The sequence below is a fragment of the Neopelma chrysocephalum genome, unplaced genomic scaffold, assembly GCF_003984885.1.
Source record: "Neopelma chrysocephalum unplaced genomic scaffold, ASM398488v2 Primary Assembly neopelma1_80, whole genome shotgun sequence".
NCBI lineage: Eukaryota > Metazoa > Chordata > Aves > Passeriformes > Pipridae > Neopelma > Neopelma chrysocephalum.
Window position 1 is genome coordinate 437,217 of NW_020897741.1, and position 20,681 is coordinate 457,897.

Sequence of the window (20,681 nt, forward strand, 5' to 3'; positions counted from 1 at the left end):
GCCCAAGGGTGGATGCTTCAACCTGTGCTGAGCCTCAGAGTCACTGACCAAGAGACCTGCAGACCCACCTCCTGGGGTGCAGCAACTGCCCTAAGGAATGATGACATTTGGATTGATAAGAGACCTTCTGGTAAGTCTCCGCAGGAAAAGGAGGGCTAGAATTCAATCTCTAAGCGATTCAAGGCAGTTTATGCATATCTGCTGCATATGGATACATATTTTAGAGCTTATGTACATAACAGAATTACAGGCTCAATTAGGTTGGAAGAGATGTCTGAGATCATCGAGTTCAACCTATGACCAAACAGCACCTTCTCATCTAGACCATAGCACTGGGTGCCAGGTTCAGCCTTTCCTTAAACACCTCCAGGGACGGTGACTCCACCACTTCCCTGAGTACCCTTTTCCAATGTTTAATCACCCCTTTTGTGAAGAAATTCTTCCTAATGTCCAACCTAAATGAGACCAACACTCATAAAAGGTGCATCCAATAAAGAATCCTAAATATAATCCAGTCATAGAAATGAGCCTGCTTTAACAGCTGAATAACCTCAAGTCTAAACAGTAATCCCTAGCTTTTTCAGAGGTGGATAGAACCTTCCAGAGATTAACACAGCTCATCCCAAATATCTACTAAGCAATGATCCAAATAACTTGAGTTTCTGATTTCTCCCTCTTGCCTCCAAAGGCAGTTAAGATTGTGTCACTTCAGTAAAGGGAGGAACATTTGGGACACCCAAAATCAGGTGCTACGAACCCTGCTGTTGGTACTGAGGCTGGTTGGGCTGCTTTGTATATCCCTTTCTGCTGGGTATGAGAAGGCCCAAAGGACTCAGTCAGAGATAACCTCATCTTGACTGTGTTTGAGGAGAGAAGGACACTCCCAGCCCTGCTGCCTCTCCCCACCCCCAATGCTCCAGGATATAGCTGCAGAGCCAGGCTGCGTGATACAAGGGTAGCAGATTATCCCAGAAAGACTTCAGTCTTCTACTCAAATTCCACGAAAGACTGTTCTTGGGAGGTTAACCTTTCCAATAGAAATTAAAAAGTCCAGCCTTTTGCAACTGGGAATAGACTTGTCAGGGAATACACCAGGTTATAGGGAAATCAACTTTACAAATATGGAGAGTTTCTAAACTTCAGACACGCCCCTACACCATCCATATGAATTTATGCTATCGGCCCATCCAAATTGGTAATCTTAAACATTTTTATCTCCTTCTATTTTTTTCCCTGCTGACACATGCTTTTTTTTCTGTTATTCCCATTTCCCACTGCAAAAGTCAAGAGCATTTTATAATTAAGAACAAGGTATTCCAAGCCCTTAATGATCTGCTGAGTGAGTGGGGACATAAACTGCTATAACATCTAAAATGACAGATTCACTGCATTTCTAAGGCTTGGAGTGGTGGGGGTTTATGTCAGTAGGTCCCTTTGCTCTAAAGGGTTGTTCTCTTGTTCCTTGTACAGATAGGAAGTAATGATATAACATGAGATTCACATGGGATTTGCTTTACTGCTGCATCAAAAGGACAAAACCAAAGTCAGAGTAATTCTTGAAATATTTCTAAGTCACAGTTGTAATCAGGAAGTCCATTGCTTGAAGCAAAGATTAAAATACTGTGATACTTCACTTACAGGTAAATAGTGATAACATGCATTTGGGTCTTCACATCTGTCTTCTGAGGTTTGAAAGAAAAAATTCTTCATCTGCACTAGGACTTTGTTTCTGCAATTTTCCACAACTCTACCACCAATGGTAATACTGTGACATCTCAAATTACCAAAATTACTGATTACCAGTCATTATTTTAACAACTACCATCTGAAAGAGGTTAGATGGTTTCTATCTGAAATGCTAATAACTGCCTGGAGTCTTGTCTGCTTTTACCTTGATTCCTCCTTCCATTTGAATAACTCAGGGGAAGGAATAATGGGAATTTTAATAAAAAATTCTGCACTGTAAGTACAATCTCTGCCATCCATCTCAAACTCTTACATCAGGTATGGATTACTGCTGGATACATGGACCCTATTGTTTCCTGAAGTTTTTCTATCTGTTTACTACATCGCTACTAGAAGTGTTATTATTGATAATAGTGGTAGCAATACTGCAATATGTTGTGGGTCTTCCATGGAGATTAATCTTCTCTAAAGACTCATCAACAAAGAGCTGTTTCCATGAAGATCATGTGGTCTTCATGGTCTGGTCTTACAAATGACTGGAAATATTTCTCACAATCCACTGTGAATCCAGTCTCCTAAGAAACACATGCACTCTATACTACAAAAGGCATAATTACCCTATAATTATATTGTAGGTGCTTTTTTATCATAAGATTTCCACTAATCTATATAATGAGGTACTTCATGGACTGGCCAAAAATAATTACAATATAAAATTAAATAATTGACACACCTGCATTTAAAAATATACAGTTGGATCCTCAGCTGAGTTAAATCATTATCTCCCTGATGATATCAGTCTGGTTCCTGTGCATTAAAAAGCAAATCATGAGAGCAATAATATCTCAATTATGTAGTTAACCTTCTGGTTATATTAATTAGTGATGATTAGGCATGGGAAACCATAATTATGTCACGTACATAACACCCCTTTGAAACTGCGTTGTGAATCCAAACACGAAAGGCAGATGTGAACATCTAACCAGGGCTAGCACAAACCTGAAACTCAATTATTTCACCCTCTATCTCCTATCTGAAACACAGCCAGTGGTGGTAGCTCTGCTGGTGTCAAACTTGCACCAGAAACTGCAGGTTTTATTTGTCCTAGAAGATAAATGCAAGGTAGAATTGCCCCATATTCTGATTTCATGTGGAAGTTATTAAAACTTTACTAAAAAAAAGAGAACAAGACAAATAAAACAATTAGGTCCAGTTCAGTTCCTAAAGGAGGAAACCCTGAAACTAAAAAAGCACCTTCTCATTAACTCAAAATACTTATCCATTTGTCTGGGCTAAAAATCAGCGTTTCTTGCTCCTGTTTGCAGGAGATCCTGACACCAGACCAATATTTGCACAGTATCTTCCTGAAGAGTTGCTCCTCACTGACTCCAAAAATGCAGTCATGGACATTGCATTGAGTAAAATGGTTTTCCTGAGGCAGCTGTCTGAGGAAACTGTGGTGTTGGGAAGAGGGAGCCAGAGCAAGCAGGATTTTTCACCACTGACCTCACACCTAACTTAAGAAGTTCTACACCTTCAAAGATGAAGAGAAAAGCCAGTCTGAGCTAATACTCTTCCCCCAGTATATCAGAGATGTGATTTATCCCAGCAGACCATTCCCTCACAGCAGGGCTACAGTAAATAATTATGGTGTAGGTCATTCAGTCTATATTTAGAAAAATATTAAATATTTTTATATAGGCTTCTCTCACCTACTGAAACTCGCAGAAGCTCTGCACTGTGAGAGGAATCGTGGACCTAAACATCCAGGGTTATTCCTGCCATTCAGTAGGCAGCATCCTGCCACCTCTGCAGGGAAAAGGACAAGCACAGAAGAACACCACAGAATTTCCATTAAATTAATCCTTTGAAAAGCGAATGTTAGAAGAAACTGTATATATTTGACCAAACAAATATACTTTAAATGGACAGTTTGCAAATGTCAGGCTGAAGTATTCCAAAGTCAGAAGCTGCCAGAATTAAAGCTGCCTGTGTACTCTGCATTGTACTTGCAGGGACTTTGTCATTGTTATTGCCTGGTTTTACTTTTTTAATTTAAGTGACTTGACTTCAAAAGTTTGACTTGCAAATCTGGCATTTGCAGTTCAGGGAAGCCCCATCTTGCACACTTTTTCATCTATATTCACTCAATTATTATTTGATGTGTTCTTTGCTTTCTGCTGTGCCAGTAGCAAGGGACACTGGTACAATATGGACCAGAGTTCTTTATTGACTCACAGAATTAACAGTCTTGAGGTCTTCAGTCAATCTGCTCTGACATATCAGTTCATAATAGACTAGAGGTTCAACAGAAAACGCTGCCCTGTGAGGGCCCAGGTGTGTGAGGCCCTAGTTAGATTCTGGGCACAGCAAGGTCTAATTAAATGGCAGTGTTGTTTAAGGGACTAAAGGCACATGGTTCTTTGCAGAGTCTAACCCAGTAGGACTTTGGTAAGACATTTTTCCTGTCTTTACTTCACTAAACTATAAAACTGTTGCCTAATATTTAAAATATTTAAAAGTAGCAGTTCCCAGGCATTGCAAGCTGTTCTCTAATGATATTTCCAATTCAGTCTGAGATTCCTGAATGAAAAATCTGTAGAAGGGTTACGTAAATGTTTTCCCTTTCAACCTGAAGTTCATTCAATATAATATTATAGAAGCAGTTTTCGTAAATATCTCACTTCAAGAGAGGTTGTTTTTTTCCTTTTCTTTTGCTCTTGGCAGTGGCTGTGACAAGAATGACAGCACAAAACACAACAGAAAGTTATAAATGTTACTTTTCTTCAGACAACAAACAAAGTCATGGATTACCTAAGTGGATAGGTGGGAAACTGAGGTACTCTGCTTTCAGAAACTCCCACTCATGTCTCATCCTGGGGCTGCAGGGAAGCTATAAATTGAGAGTAATGTTACTGCCATTTCAGTTGGTGCTCCTGCCCCTTGTAGATGCTGATCCTCTCGAGGTCAGCCCTGAAAAGGAATTTCACCTGCAGACACTGGAGCTCCTTGAGAGGGACAAGTTTAGGACCTGTCAAGCCAAGAGTATGAGCCACTCATATCTCCAGCCATCTAAAAAGAGACAGCAGCAGAAGAATACATGATTTAGGGAAGGTGCTTTTCATCACTTCAGTGGTTTTCTTGCCTTTACTTCAAGTTGCTGCACAAGTGCATTTTGGTCCCTCCTTTAATATGCACCTCCCGACACCCATGGAAAAGGTTGCCAAAATCTGATGACAAGAATGTCATCCTCACTGTCATTCTTTTGTCCATTCTCTGTTTCCTAAGCCCACCCCTTTCACACAAGTCAGAATCCATCCCTGTCACAACCTGGAATGCTCTCTGCTGACATTCTTCCCTTCTCCTCTCTCAGTACTTTCTTTCCATCAACTCCTCTTACACCCCAGAACATCTGAAGAGCTGGCACAGCGCAGCCCACGTCAGGGGCCATTGTCACAATTTAACAGTGCAGATGATTGAATTAGAGGCTTTGGCACAGCACTGTTTATCAACATTAATGAAGCTGAACCAAACATGCAATTTCTTGTGGGCTTTTGCCTCACTCTTCTTTTTCCCTTCTGAAATCTTGACCATCCACTCCATCCCAGTCTTTACCCCCTCAGGCAGCTGCTCCAGAGGTACTGGGAGAAGAACTTAAGAGGCCACAGCTCAGTCCTTTTCATTAGTCACACAGATGAATTATTAGGGGAGAGATGAAATAGGAGGCAGGGAGTTGGGGGATGCATAAACTCACGGGACTTTTCATGAGGGGAAGATCAAGAAAGTGTGGTCTTTTGGGAGGATGAAATTTTAAAGAAAAATGTAAGCCCCTTCTCCAAATCTTGACTCTAGCTTGTGGCTTTGTATATTACATAACAACACCATAACAGTACTTGGGCTTGAGGACTAGAAGGATAAATGGAATTTAAGAAATTAACTGTAAAGGTGCAGAGCTCTGGCCACAGGTAAGATTTTCTGCCAGCATGGAGGTGTTTGTGTCTGGGCTACCACTGCTGAGATTTTGCACAGAGTCATCACTGGGGTTCAGACTCATGATATGGTAAAATTCTGACAAACTTGGATGTGACAGCACTGAACAACTCTGCCTCCACAGCTGTGCTGGGCACCTTTTCTTCTGCCTTCCCAGCGCAGCTTCCTGGAAAACTCATTAACCACATGGATGCACTGAAAATGCTTGGAACCGAAACGAGAACAGAAGGAATGAAATCAACTCTGCTGCCTAAGGAGCTGGGATTTACTTTTGTTCTTCATCTGCACCTTCCCCTGTCTGGGTGCAACAAAAAGGAAATCTCTGCAGCTGATCTGGGACTTCACAAAGCGAGGGATTACCCCCTGCAAATCCTGACAGGCCCCCGTGTTCACAGCCTGGCAAACACCACAACAGTAATCTCCTCTCTGAGATAAAGTCCGTCAATCTTATTCTTACACCAACCCATTCCCCTCTGCCCTCAGACAGAGCTCGAAGAAAAACCCTGCTCAGGAAAGAGGCCAAAATCTGCCCTTCCTTGGCACCCTCCTATTTAACTTACTCTTTCAGCTGGCCTCAAAGTTGGGTCAACACATATCCATTTTGTCTGCTGAGCTGACTAGTTTTCAATAACAATTTCTCCTTCACTCTGTAACAGAGATCAATACAACTGCCCCTCTCTCACATTGGCCGAGATTCCAGCAACGTCATTTGCTCTTTATCATTGCTACTGCTTTGTTTTCTTTCCTTTTTTCTTTTTTTTCTTTCCTTCTTTCCCCCTCGCCCCCCCTTTTTTTTTGGCAAGGCACAGATCAATTTAACAAGATGAAAATGACTTAGAATTTCACTCAAGGTAAAATCTGCACTTTATAACCCAGGATGTAATTTACAATCCTGTCATTAAACTCTGTTAATCCCATTATTATGAAGATAAATAATTACCCATAGCGAAGAAAGGGATTCCCAACAGAGTAGAATTATATTTTCCATCAGTAATGAAAAATATCCCTGCCGCAGTGACACTGGAAATACAGATAGTGAGTACTCCCAGGAGGCCCAGGAAAGGTTTGCTACGCAGGCAGTCCTTCATGGAGCTCGAGAGGGTAGCAGTCAGGAGAATCAGCATCAGGCTCACCAAAATCTTGCCCCTGGCCAAGAGACTGGTCTGGTGGAAGTCCTTCCAGAGGCTAAAGGATGCTAGAGAGTAGAGCTGGAGATCTTGGTGATCCAGTTGCATCTTGTGCATCAGTTTACAGAATTCGCTCTCCCACTTCTCCCCAATGAGGTCCTGGGTGACAGAGCCATACGTTTGGAGGTAGTAAGTGATTTGGATGGCTCTGGCTGATTTGACTCTCTGGTCCTTGCTGTTTGGCACTTCCATGACCCCTCCAAGCTGGTGGCCAATAAAACTGCTCCTTCCATCCTGGGAGAGAAAGCAAAAGAGATGAGCATGTGGTTATCCTGCACACGATGTGACACAGTGATAGTGTTTGACTCTGCCTTCCTCTCACAGACACTGCCAGAGCTCCACTAAAAGGCCACTGCACTGTGCAGGAGCCGTGCCTTCACTTCAGTGGGCTTTGGGATCTATCCCTGCTCCTTCACACAACTCTGTCTTACTCATTACAGACTCATTGGCACTTCTGTGCTGCAGTCACAGATGTTCCCAGGTGTTCAGGAAATGAAATGTGGAATGCAAGCTCCTTACCCCATTCCACATTTAACTCTGATGGACAAATCTCCAATTACTATGAAAAGTTTGAGATAAAGATCAATTTTTGGAAAATTTGTGGTTTCTTGACACTTTGGAAATGGTTCTAAAAAGTTGGAAATGTACAGAAGATGAAGCCTGTTTCCTCAGCGTACAGATGTAAATGTAGACAGATCTGCAAAGTTTAATAGTTATTCTGGCTTCAGAAAAATATAATTAAAATCAGACTTTTTTGAATTGTTTATTTGAGATTTCATGGATTTATACCAGTGGCACAGAGAAAAGAATCTACCTTACACCTGGATTTAACCAAGATATGTTTGTTTTTTTATTTATTTTGAGAATATAAACCTTACTCTGGTCTTACTTCTTTCAGTATATACTAGGACACAAAAAACTCCATGACAATCAGTAACGGACACATCAGGTGCATTCAAGATCAACCTCTGTCTATTTACAAGACCAGACCTTTTTTTTCCTTTATTGAAGGAAGGATTTACTAAGAAAGGTCCTGTAAGGAAAGGCCTTGGTCTTAAGCCACTGGTAATTCTAGTTCTCTAGACGCTGTATGTGCCCCTTCCAAGACAAGGGAAGCTTGTGTGGATTTAGAAGATCAAATCCAGTTGCAAACTGAGGAAGAAGACTCAGTGGATAAAATTGTCCCAGCACAAGTAATATCTTTGATCAAAAAAGTCTAAACCCAGGGATTACATGTCTGTTGCACACCAAATAACATTTTGCTTTTTCCCCCACATAAACTGGATTATGAGTTTTCAGATTTATTTCCTCTTGTATTTAATGAAAACATAAAATTATCAAGACAGTTGATGTCTATAGCATCTTGCAGCAGTGAGTTCACATCAGATGATACTCTTTGCCTAAACACACTATGGGAATGAGCTGACAACTTGAATTTGGGAGAGGCTCTGCCCTACACACACGCGGAAGCAGTCATCTGCAAAAGGCCAGAACAATTTGAGGGAGACATTTTAACATCTATTACATCCAACATTAACCATTTCTAGAAGCACCTGTGCTGCACACAGGTCATTATCTGAAATTGCCAGACCCGTTCGTAGTAATGATTCCCATCCTAAGGAAAAATCAATGAAGCAGGACTTTATGAAACATAGATGTCTTCCAGCATGTCTGCTCATAGAGAAAATAAATATCAGAAACAGGGAGACAGTGCTGAAAATGTTTTATGTACTCACCTTGCCTTCAATCAGGTATGTAAAGGAGGTAATCCTCTCACTGAGAAATTTCTGCCTATGCCTGCTTTCACGGCAGGAGCTCACACTGTTTCCGGCATTTGCCTGCCACAGCCCAGGGAACGTGACAAATGCTTTTCAGAAGTTCATTTTTCCCCTATTCCCTGTTGTTATTTCCCAGCGAAATAACGGCTTTTGGCAAGGTATCCTGGCGCGAGCTGACACGAAAGGTGAATTGCAGTCTAATGCCAGCTTCTCAAATCACCTGAAGCCTCATTGCAAATGTCACACAAGCAGAGACAGCTGGCACAGAGGGGCAGCTGGTGCTGTTTGGACTCCAAAAGATCCTCGTCCCCACTATTTCATGCTAGAATCCTGTTTTGATTATTTCTACTTTTTCTAAGGAGAGTTCACACCTAATATGCACACAAAAAATACATCTCCGAGCGTGTAATTAATGTTTGAGCAATGCAGTCCAGGCTCGCATTGGATGCAACTTTGCAGTTAAAAATTCCATTTGGTACTGGTTTTGAAATTTTAGGGAGAAATGTCATATTTCCTCAGCACGTGTATGTGCTGTGCTGACATTCAGAGGTTTGCAGCCGCTGCAGGAGGCGTTAGCAGCACAGCTCCAAACCCAGCCCATGCACTGTAATTCAGGTTTCATTGCTCCACTGTGCAGCACACACGGCAAGGTTATGGGAAACTTTGTGATGACCATCTGCCTTCCCCTGTGAAAAGTGCACCGAGCAACGGCAACATTTCAAAAGAGGCAGCAGAGCAGCCACAAATAAATCATGTTCTGCCATATCTCCCACGAAACAGCAGATAACAGCTATTTTTTACACTGATGTACAACAGGGCACCCGGCTCATATGTCAGCAAAACAGAGAGTAAGCTTTCAGATAGAATGGAGGAAATCACAGATGCTGGATTTCTTTGAGGTCGTTTTGTCCGTTCTTTTGCTTCCAAAGGCAGATTGTTTCCTATCTAAGCAAGGGGTTTGCCTTTGCTGCTTTTACAACATGCAAGCATGAATCTGGTGCCACAACACATGGGAAAATGGGGCCCTTCTCTAATACAGATCTTATAGAATCACAGAATCACAGAGTGGTTTGGATTGGAAGGGACTTTAAAGATTATTGATTTCCAACCCCCCGTGATGGTCAGAAACATCTTCCAATAGACCAAGCTTTGTCCAACCTGGCCTTGAACACTTTCAGGGACAGAGCACCCACAGCTTCTGGGTAACCTGCTCCAGCACTTCACCACCCTGAAATATTCCTAATATTTAATCTAAACTCAATTTCAGTTTAAAGCCATTCCCCCATGTGTTGCCTTTGCCAAACAGTCTAAAGAGAGAAAAAGTTCCTGTTGTGCTGAGTAGGGTTGTTCCAGCAGTGGTTACAGTCTCATCAAGGAACACAGAAAAAATATGGGGAAAATATAGTCTTTCATCCCATTTTACAGATGGCAACTGAGGTAGGAAAATGGAGATCCAGTGCTGTCAACAGGACTCCAAGAGGCCTCCAAGCCAGGGAATTAACTCTTTCTTGGTATCTCATGGGAACTTCAGGGAGTTATTTACTATGCCAAGGTCTTTGTTGTCCTCCAGGACCACCTTGGTGAAAGAAGGAGACATGAACAGCTAAGCTGCTGGACTGAGCCTAAGGTCTGGGAAAAATAAGGCCGCAGTGGCTTGTGTAAATGATGCCTGAAGAACCAGGCAGGTTTTGAACCAGATTCCACCTAGTTCCTCATGAAAAAACACACTTTCTGCTGATAATTAGAACGTCCTTCCTGGTATATGCCTACATGTTGCTATTTTTAATTTCATAGCAGTAGTTTCATGTTTCAGACTACAGACCCTTTACACTTTTTACCTACATCTCTTGCTACTCTCTGATCTTATACACAGAAAACCTCAAAAAAACAGAATAATAATAATAGTTATTGGTTATAGACCACCTTACACCCATGTATCTCCAGAGGATCTACAACATAAGATGTTAACTCTCTTTAGCAAGGTCACTTGCATGATTGGAACCTGAATTTCAGATTTCCAGGCTGTGTCTATGTGTCTTTCTCTCTCTCTTTTAACATTTTTTTAAAATGTCTAATGAAAACTTCACAGTGTCTGTTCTCCCAGATTCTGATGGCAGCTAATTCTCTCCAGATCTGAGCATCTTTAAAGATGGCATGAAATATAGATCACTTGCTGGGTCATGTGATATTTGCTCTAAAACAGAGGCCAAGCTAAAATCTTTGCTTCAATGGATACTATTAAATTGGTTTCTGTGTCCTCCCCTCTCTTTCTCTAGATGTCCCAAAGCTGTTTGGTATATTTAGACTCTGAGAGGGAGGAGAATGAGAACTAAAGATGACAGTCATGAACAGATTCACCTTCCTTTTCCCCCAGCATGATGGACTTCGCCACCTGTGTTTATGTAGACCTGACCTTGCACCATGGTTGAAAATCCAAACTCCTTGTCTGTTCAGTAGTAAAAATTACTAACAGTGAATGGAAGGATACAGAATAAACCCCTTCCACATTTCAGGCTAGAAACTCATCTGTAAGAGATGCTTGGACCCTTAATTTCCTAAGAAGATGTGTAAGTGGCATGGTGATGTTTGGCTTGCTCCATAGCTGAGTGCAGGACCTCCCAGGTTAAACAAAACCAGCTGCTCTTCTGAGCTAAGTATCTTTTGCTGGTGTTCATGTAGGCACAGATTCTCTCAGGATGCAGCCCCAGAGGGATACCAGCAATACTCCCTTTCTACTCAATTACCTGAGACCTTTTTCATTTCCTTAATAATTTCAGTGCAGCTGCTGCAGTCTCAACTCCCACCCCCCAGGTTCTGTGTGGTCACTGCCCTGGGCAGGATGCCTTATCATCTACTGGGATATTTTCTTTGTCCAAGATCACATTAAGTCAGAAAGAAAGTAGGACTGTAGTCACTGAAGCAAATGGTGGGGAGGGCCAACTGTGAGGACTGGCACAGAGGGACATGGTTTAGTGGTGGACCTGGCAGCGCTGGGTCAATAACTGGACGCGATGATCTTAGAGGTCTTTTCTAATGTAAATGGTTCTATAATTCATCTCTGCTTTGAATGGCATCAGCCTCCACTGACTCCCTCTCACAGGAAAAAGGGAGGGTTTGAGGTCTTTTTGAGAGGGCTCCTGCTTTCCCAGGGCCCCACTCAGTGGAGGTTAGGGCTGGTGAGAGTTTTAAAACTCATTTCAGATCTCTGGCTGGGAGAGGAGCCCTTGTTCCCTACTGCCAGATCACTTTTATTCAAGTACATCTGCAGGACCTTTGCCAGCAAATTTATCTCTATTTTTATTTTTCTTTAACTGCTACCTCTCATCAACTGGAGTGATAGATCATTATCAAGCTACATTATAAAAATGTTAGGAGAAAACATGCAATCCTGGTTACACTCTATTTTATCTTAAAAGCTTGAAATGCTCAACAGAGGGCAACCAGGAATGTCTGCTGAAATACATTGTGTGATAAACATCCTAATGAGATCAATGCAGTTGTTTCTCCCTCTGATAAGGACATTCCTACTCTACTGTAGGTCACAGAAATTATTATGCTAAACCCCACAGAGGTTAACATGAAGTCAGTTGTTTTTCAGCCGGTTGCCAGTTTTCAAGGTTAAAAAAACCCCACTAAAATCCCCTTTCATTTAAGGTTTAACATATAGGCCTATTCCTGCATCCTTCAACCTCATTGTAAAACTTTAGAGGGAGTTTTTCTCCTCAGCCAAACTGATTTCTTTGTCCCTGGTACAGTTATCCATGGAGACCTTGTACCAGTCGATCCCTATTACACAGCCACCAATTACCAAGAATTCTTGAAGCGTTCCTTTCTAACAGTTGCATGTAATGCTGATTCATTCATTCAACATTTTCCATACATTATGTAGCAGTTTTCCTGCTCTCAGAGTTGTGTAGGTGCTCTTGCACACCCACAGGGATGTTTACTGCGCTTGTCCCTGTGCAGCTATTCTGTGTGGATGAAGGATGGAGGGAGCATCCAGGGGAAGTTAACACTGAGGGCAGTGCATTTGACGTAAAACTGCACCTTGGTTCATTGGAAACAGGGACACAGTAAAGGCCATGGAGTCTGTTCACACAGCAAAAGTGAAACATATAAAAGTGGCCATGACAAGTTATGCAGTAAATAATCCTTTAACTCTCTGCTGGAATAAATAACAATTCATTATTTCCAGCTACCCAGCAATGATGAGGCTCAGCTCACCAACTCGTCAAGCAAATTTGTTTTATGGTCAGTGGAAAAAGTCAGGCACATCCAGAGCTACAGGTCAAAACCAGACTTGTTCTCTGCAGTTGCCTATCTCTCTCCATTTAAAGCAGAGGCATGAGATTACTTAAGACTTGACCCCAGCCTTTATCATGCTAAAAAGTTAGGAGATATTAACCACCTTCGGTGACAAATGCAAACGTAAAACTACCTGACCTGTCTTGTCATTCCTGGCTCATGTTGGCCCCTTCACAGGCACATCCTGCAGGTTAACAAACACACTGACCTTCATCCTCCTCCCAGGGAAATCCTTGACCACTTGTGTGATTTTCAAATGAATAAGTATCCAAAACAGCCAAAAGGCAACTGGAACCATCTGGCACCTCTTTCTGATGACTCTGGGCCTGTGCTCCTTTCCATTACAGCTTTGGATTTCTAGTTTTTATCTGGTAATTTAAAAGAAATAGGAACAAACTAGAAGTGTTTCAAGAGACTTATATACTGTAGAAGTAATAATAAAGAATAAGAGCAATGTTCCTAACACAGATTTACTCCTTCCAAGTAAATCAAATTAAGGAAGGATTCATAAGGGTGCAGTAGAAAAATGTGACTGCTACTACAGAGCTCTTCAGTGTGGAGGAGCTTGTGTTAGTGGACAGGCTGTTCTGAGTTCCTTCAGTATCATCCCAGCAGATTTTCAGAGAATCATAGTGTGGTTGGGGTTGGAAGGGACCTTTAAAGGTCACCTGGTCCAACCCCATGCAATGAGGAGGAACATCTTTAACTAGAACAGGGTGCTCAGCCTCATCCAACCTGGACATGAATGTTTCCAGGGATGGGGAATCTACCACTTCTTTGGACAAGCTGTTCCTGTGTTTCACCACCCTCAGTTGAGCATCTGTGTGAAGACAAAGGAAGGACAGAAGGAAAGTAGAAAAGACTCCACCTTCTTGTTGCCCTGCACATCCCTCAGGAATGAAAGTACAAGATAAGACCTCTGCTTCCCAGACCAGCTCCACTCCACTTCCCTCTTAGATTGTATTTTGCATTTATACCCTTTCCAATCCTCCATCGTTCTTTGTCCTGTCTTCAAGCTCTTCCTTGCTCAAATGACCCCTTCTCTCATAAGGTCAATTTCTCATTTGGTCCATCTCAGATCCCATCCCAGTTCTTCTGGGAAAAATAGATTTATTGCCCAGCACAGCTTTGTCCCCAGCTGTCCTAAACAGCACCCAAGGACACAGTGGTGTCCTTGAAGCTGATGAGTAATAGCCACGTTGGCTGGGATCACACACCTCCCTAAGTGGGGAAGGGTATTGGTGGAAGATGGGGGGGTTGGAGACAGTGTACGCACTGGGAGATAATTTCATGACACGGCTCATCTATCTGCGTTTTTCTTCTCTCCCTCCACCAGAAGCAGGACACAGGCACAGCAGGGACATAGCTTTTCACCTTCACAGGCAGGTGAACTGGTGGCTGCTCCCCAGCCCCATGAGATGGATGCGGGGATGAAGGGCACAGCTTGCTTTGGATGCCCAGCCTGGGGACCAGTGGGATGGTTCACTGAGGATTAAGGTGGGTGGCTCAGCACACCTTGTAGGTGACACATGTTCACCTTCCAGCAGGCACTGGGTCCCTGCTCCCTCCTCACTGTTCATTGTCCTTTGAGCTTGTGCTCTGCCCTGCCCAGGATTGCAAATCCTTGAGGCAGCACCTTGGGATCATCCTCTGCTTTTCACAGCCTGTCCCTGCCAGTGGATCCTGCCTGGTATCACAGAGCAAAAGGTAAAGAGATTCATCTGGCTCCTGAATCCTTTGGTATGAAGGGTGATGGTAAAAGCAATCACCACAAAGGTGATAGGTTAAACATCTCCTTTTGCAAGGAGAGGATACATGACTTTAAGAGGGGAAATCCATGGTGCAGCTGTGGCTTTCCACCTCTGCAAACTAGGACAAGCCTCTGACAGTTGCTAAGCCATGAAGAATACCCAGGTCCAATTTAAAAAAAAATTGTCCTTGTCTCCATGGTCTTGTCCACAGCTACTGTTCATCCCAAAGGATTTTCTTTGTGCCAAGGAGAAATGTAGGAGTGAATCACTGAAATGTAGGAGTGACAGAAGTGCCTCAAGGGAGTTGCACAAAACACCAATATTTGGATATATACAGTTAAACACTCGCAGTGATGTATGCAGGAATGTGTTTGAAGAACACATTTACCATCTCTCATATTTGGCAATCCCTAGGAATCTATATCATGAATACTTTTAATCAATGAATACTCCATATTAATTCTGACTTAATTCACAGCTCAAACTCCATGTTAAAAATGCTCAAAGGAAATGAAGAAAATTAGAAAGAGCATAAAAAGACAAGAAATGCTTTTTTCAGTGCAGACCAGTGGTCCAGTTTTAAACCATGATGCACTAAGTGTCTTCCATGACACATCAGGAAGATGCCTTTGGGAGTCTCAGTGTTGTCGATTTTCCAGCTCTTCAACAAACAAAAAAGTGAAATGAGCTGATTGGAAGGAGGAGAAAGAATGGAACTGTTCACTTTTAATAAAGAAATCCTAGTCCCAAATTCAGTGATTTGAATGAAACTAGCAACAAAAAGCAAGCAAGATTAATAAATTAAAGCTATCTTGTACCCTGGTGAAATCAAGAGAGTTTTGTTATCTGAAGAGGACTATGGCTTTCACCAAATGGAGTAAACAGGACAATATTCCGCCAGAACGCTTTCTGTCTCGTGAGAATACTTAACCTTAAGAATCCTTGAAGTCCATGGAGTTATAGGTCAAACAAGATCCTAATTATTAAAGTAAAATAAAGAAGACAGTACAAAATACTAAAAATCAAGAAAATCCCCTTTCTTGTCTCCTTTGTGTATCAACAAAGCAAAAGATATAAAACTGACTGAAAAACTTCATCATGTACTTCATATGCAAAAGTTGAAGAGTTTTGGAGGAAATGAATCCAATGATTGTTCCTAACAGGAGATCCTAAAAGGAGGACACAGGTTTTCATTGACAGGTTTGTGGGCCCTCTTGTTTTGTGAGCATCCCACTGTGTGCCTCTTCTAATTGTTTTTCCTACACCGCTTGAAGTTCAGTACACACAAGAAATAGGAAGAAAACCTGCCAGGAAGCAAAAGGGATTGGATTTGCCTGGTTTTATTACTCCATTTAAAGGAAATGTTAAAAAAACCCAAACAGTAGAGAATAAAAAGTGAAGAGTAAAGCAGATCCACAGGATCATTTAAGCCCTTACAATCTGAAGTTTCAATAACGACACAGAAAAGGGTGCTTTTTTCTTTTCAAATTATGTTTTATGTTGGCAAACATCTCTTTAATTTTCTCTGTCTCTGCTCATCCTGGTTTCTCTGGGGACCAGCAGCCAAAGTACTGAAACGCTGCAAAAATGTTTTATCAAAGGCAAGAAGAAAAGAAGTAACTGAGAATCAGACAGAGCCAAGCGTGATGTGGCAAGATTTTGGGGCTAGTGTGGTTTTGAGGTTAATATACAGCGAAGCAGCATTAACTAAGCTCAGTCTTTGAATGCAAGATGCTTCTGTACTCTTATACAAGTCCTATCAGGAACTTCTACTCTCACAATGCTCAATAAGATATAACAAGGTACTGCACAAAGGAGATACAGTTGAGGACACAACACTTCTAGCTGAAAATTCCTCACTTCTAAGAGATAATCAGTTTCCCTTTTTTTTTTTGGGTCTCAAATTTGGCATTGTGAGGCGATTTCTCTACCGTGAAGCATCCCTGCCTTCTCTCCAGCACACGCTGGTTTTTAATGAGTTTGGCCATTTGTTAGCTGGAGAGAGCCAAAAAAATGTCTAGTTTCAGATGCTTTGCCTTTTTTTTTTTTAATATTGGACTAGAATCTGGGAAGGGGAAGTGGGAATGAGACATTTAAGTAGGCCTGTGTTTATGTACTAAAATCTAACTGAAGCTGGGGATCTGCTGACTCCCACCTAAGATGCTTTTGAATTCAGTACTTTCAAAGAGATTTTTCACCTCCACACATGAATATCAGCAGGTAGCTTTTATATTTATAAAAATCTATCTCAAGGTCACCTTGTAACCTGTGCCTTTCACGGTAAAATCTTATGCTCTTAGCAGCCCACAGAGTTGAAGGTGTTGTCATGTACCATCCTGTAACAGTTTTTTTTAATTCTTATTTCAATTAAAAAAGTAAAGCTCATGGCATCATCTGTAAGTGTTCAAAAACATGCAGATGTGGTACCTGGGGACATGGTTTGGTGATGGACTTGGCAGTGCTGGGTTAATGGTTGGACTCTATGATCTTGATGATCTTTCCAACTTAAATGATTTTTTGATTCTGTGATCTCCACTTTGGGTTTCTCATTGCCTTCCATCATTGGAGAGCTCTCCCACTGAAAGTTTGCTGACACTATGGGGGCCAGATTTCTGTATTTTTTCAGTTGTACTCTGTGGGACAGGATGTCTTGTGTTGTCTCAGACAGCACAGGGCACATTTGCAATGGCAAACAAGTGATAAACAACGGTGTGAGACAACAAGAAAATTTTGCGTTGTCCCAAAACTTTCATCCAAAGATTGCAGGGGGCGTTAACAACTGCTACTGATCAAGCTCTGCATGCCTGGAAAAATATCTCAATGCAACCCCTGTGCTGTGGAGGACTGGGAGGACCCACACAAAGTTCAGCAGATGCCTAGGTCTCGATTCAGACCGTAATCACTGGTCACCAGTGAGGTTCTGGCACAGCCCAGGACCCTGCTGTGCAAGGTGCTGTGTAAACACACTGCTGGAGAAGCTGCTCGTTTTCAAAAAATCTTCCCATCTGATGCTGGATTTTCTTCCATCACTGCATTTCGTAAAGTGAACTGGTGATGCTGCCAAAGGAGAGGTCCCTTCCCTCTCCATCCCGAGACTGCATCTCCTTCCTGCCAAGCTTGGGAGCAGAAGTTCATGTGGCGTGTGGTGAAACGGATTGGAGAAATAATCCAGGTTTATGCAAACTCAACAGGAGGGGAAAAAAGAAAAAAAAAGAAAAGAAGACAGATTTAATCCCCTTATCCCCTCTTTGCTGCCAGCTGGCAAAGTGTTTCTTTAATTTCTGTGCTCAGACCCCACAGTCTGGTGGTAATGTCAGTAATGCTACACCTGAATGGCTCCATCCTCAAGGTGGCTGTATTTCACAGCTGAGCATTTGTCCTTACTTCAACTACACAATTAACTTCAAGCAGAGTTTCTGATTTGGATGTGCCTCTTCGACCAGAACAAGGCTCAAAACACTAAAGTCATAATTTAGGCTCTGGGGTCCTGAGGCTGCCTAACCAAAGCTTCAGGTTGGAAATACCAGGACTACTGGGCTGCCTGCTCCAGCAGAAGAGAAAAACAGGGCACCTCTGGAAGGCAATTTTGATCTTACATGGACTGAACCTCATTCATTCAAGGATTCTTTCTTAGGGATTTTAGTCCTCCTAAAGCCCCCAGTGTCCCAAACCTTAGTTGAATTAACTTCATAAAGTGCTTAAAGTTAGGTTATATGAGTATCTAGATGTTAATATAGTGCTGCTGTTAAGATATCAAGGAAGATGAATATTTGATTACTCTGTAAAAGGATTTCTGGAGAAATGCACAGTATTCACTGTAAATAATAATAGCATCAACAACCATCTTTTCAACTCTTTTGAGATGTTTCCCTGCAGGACAACAAAACTTTTCTCCCCAAATAGACATTTTACAATTATTTTAATGTGATAGATGTTAAAAAAAAAAAGTTTTTCCAAAGTCCCCTGCAGTGCAAAGTGATTTTTCAGTCTATATCTGTATAGTCTATTTAGAAAGGCTTTGGTTCTGGCAGAACAGGAAGGACTGGACTTTTGATTTTAAAACAAAAATGCTGCAGATGGTGGGACCTCGTGGTATTTAGCCAGCTTTGGACTTCAAAAAAATATTTAGGGAAAAATTCTGATAGAGTAAGCCAAAGAGTAATCAGATGGTAAAGCACTTCCAGATGATGGAATCTTAGCATTTGTCTTCTGAGCACTATGCAAAATCTCTGTCTCTCTGCTGCAATAAACTGCCAATATCTGGCAATCTATTTTGCAGGAGGATGGCATTTAATTCCAGTTCCTTCAGTGGGAGCTAATTCCTTATTCAGATTAATGTATTTTAGTTCTTTTGCAACTGTCTAATAATAATTTTCAAAAAGAGTTTTTCAAAACCCTGTCAGAGACTTGGAGTGAGACAAAATTGCAGTGGACTTGAAAATAAGCCTAGATTTTGCCCACGGAATTATTCTGGGAAGTTTTTTCTCATGTCAGTGCAAGTGCAGATTATTCCTTAGGTCTTCTGGAAATGCTTCACCTGATGTAACTCTTTTCTATAAAGATCTCTGGTCCATGAAGTCTCTGAAGGGTGAGTTCATCCTCTCCTAACGTAGATGTTTAGAAAAACTGAAATGCATTACTTCTGGAGGTTCACTCTTCTCTCCTCTGGTTGCACATTGGGCCCAGTTTAGGTTAGCTGCTGAATAGAAAAAGGCTCAGATTAGAGGAAGTGGATCCCATCTTTGGGATGAATGATCCTATAATGACTCTCTGCACGAACACCCACAAATTGTGACATCATGGACCCTCAGGGGTAGGGTCACAGCCTGGCTCTGAAGACAAGACCAGGTCCCGTCCACTGCAGCAAAGGTCCTGACATTGTGGACATTTGTCAAGAAAAGGAGACGAAGTGGTCTGACTCCACAATTCATTTCACAAATATCATCAGCCTATTCCTGGACACTTGGTCTGCAATCATGGTCAAGTTGGACAAAAAATAGTAGAAATGGTCCAGCTGAATATTTTCTAACTATCCTGTTCAACTGAGTTTTAAAAATGTTTGCTACAATAATCTTTCCCTGGCACAACCAGGATATATAATTAATAAACGACAAAATTCAACATGGACAAAATTGAGCCAATTTGTGACATTAGGAGTATTAGGATATTTGAATTTGAGGTCCTGGGGAACAATCAGATGAGTCACAATATGGCAAAAGAACTTAAAGGGATAATCCAAATCAAATCATCTGTCAAAAATCCACTCAGCACAAGCCTCCAGAAAAAGACTAATTTGTTTCTAGAAAGATAACAAAAGGACCAAAGCAAAGCAACAACCAAGGCTTCCCTGGTAATTTAACACATCATCTATAGCCTCCAAAGCGTGTTCAAGCTCAACATAGGGAGATGTGTTTGTCCTGCAGAGCTTGATTTGCAAGAAGGTGAAGGATGAAGGAGAATATTGAGTGCTGAAATGTCCATCCTTGCTAAGCAGTGTCAGAGTCAGAAGTAAATACAAGTGGCCTTTCTCTGGCAGCTGCAAAATCCCAACTTCAACATAAACTTTGTCTTTGACCTTGGTCATATCATTTAAGTGCTTCACCTTCACTTTTTGATTTGCAAAACTCAGCTAACAAGAATCTACTCCAAAGGAGAACCCTACATTGCTCTTTGGGCACCAGAATACAAACAAAACTCTTCAGAAAATAACATTATTTTCTGTTTGGCTTTCTAACTGCTCTGGTTCTGTCTGTGTAAATTCTCTGACTCAGCTGCTGCTGACATGTCTTCCTTGTTTAATATTATCTGTGAACTTCACTCCTGTGCAATTCAATTCCGTTTCCCGATAATTAATAGAGATGTTAGATGAGACCAGACCTAACACAAATTCTCCAGATACCCTGCAAGATACCGTCCATAAACTTGTTACATTATCATTTATCATGGTTCTTCGTTTACAGTCTTTCAGCCAGTTTCCAACCCAC

General features: G+C 41.7%; 1 protein-coding gene across 2 annotated transcripts in view; it reads right to left on the reverse strand.

Annotated features, from left to right (window-relative positions):
* Positions 1 to 20,681, reverse strand: part of PTCHD4 (patched domain containing 4) — an 81,893-nt gene that overhangs the window by 50,668 nt on the left and 10,544 nt on the right. For both annotated transcript variants that reach the window (XM_027690111.1, XM_027690110.1), the window contains exon 2: positions 6,617 to 7,097. In XM_027690111.1, the coding sequence (XP_027545912.1) occupies positions 6,617 to 7,097 (481 nt within the window). The remainder of the gene's footprint in view (positions 1 to 6,616; positions 7,098 to 20,681) is intronic.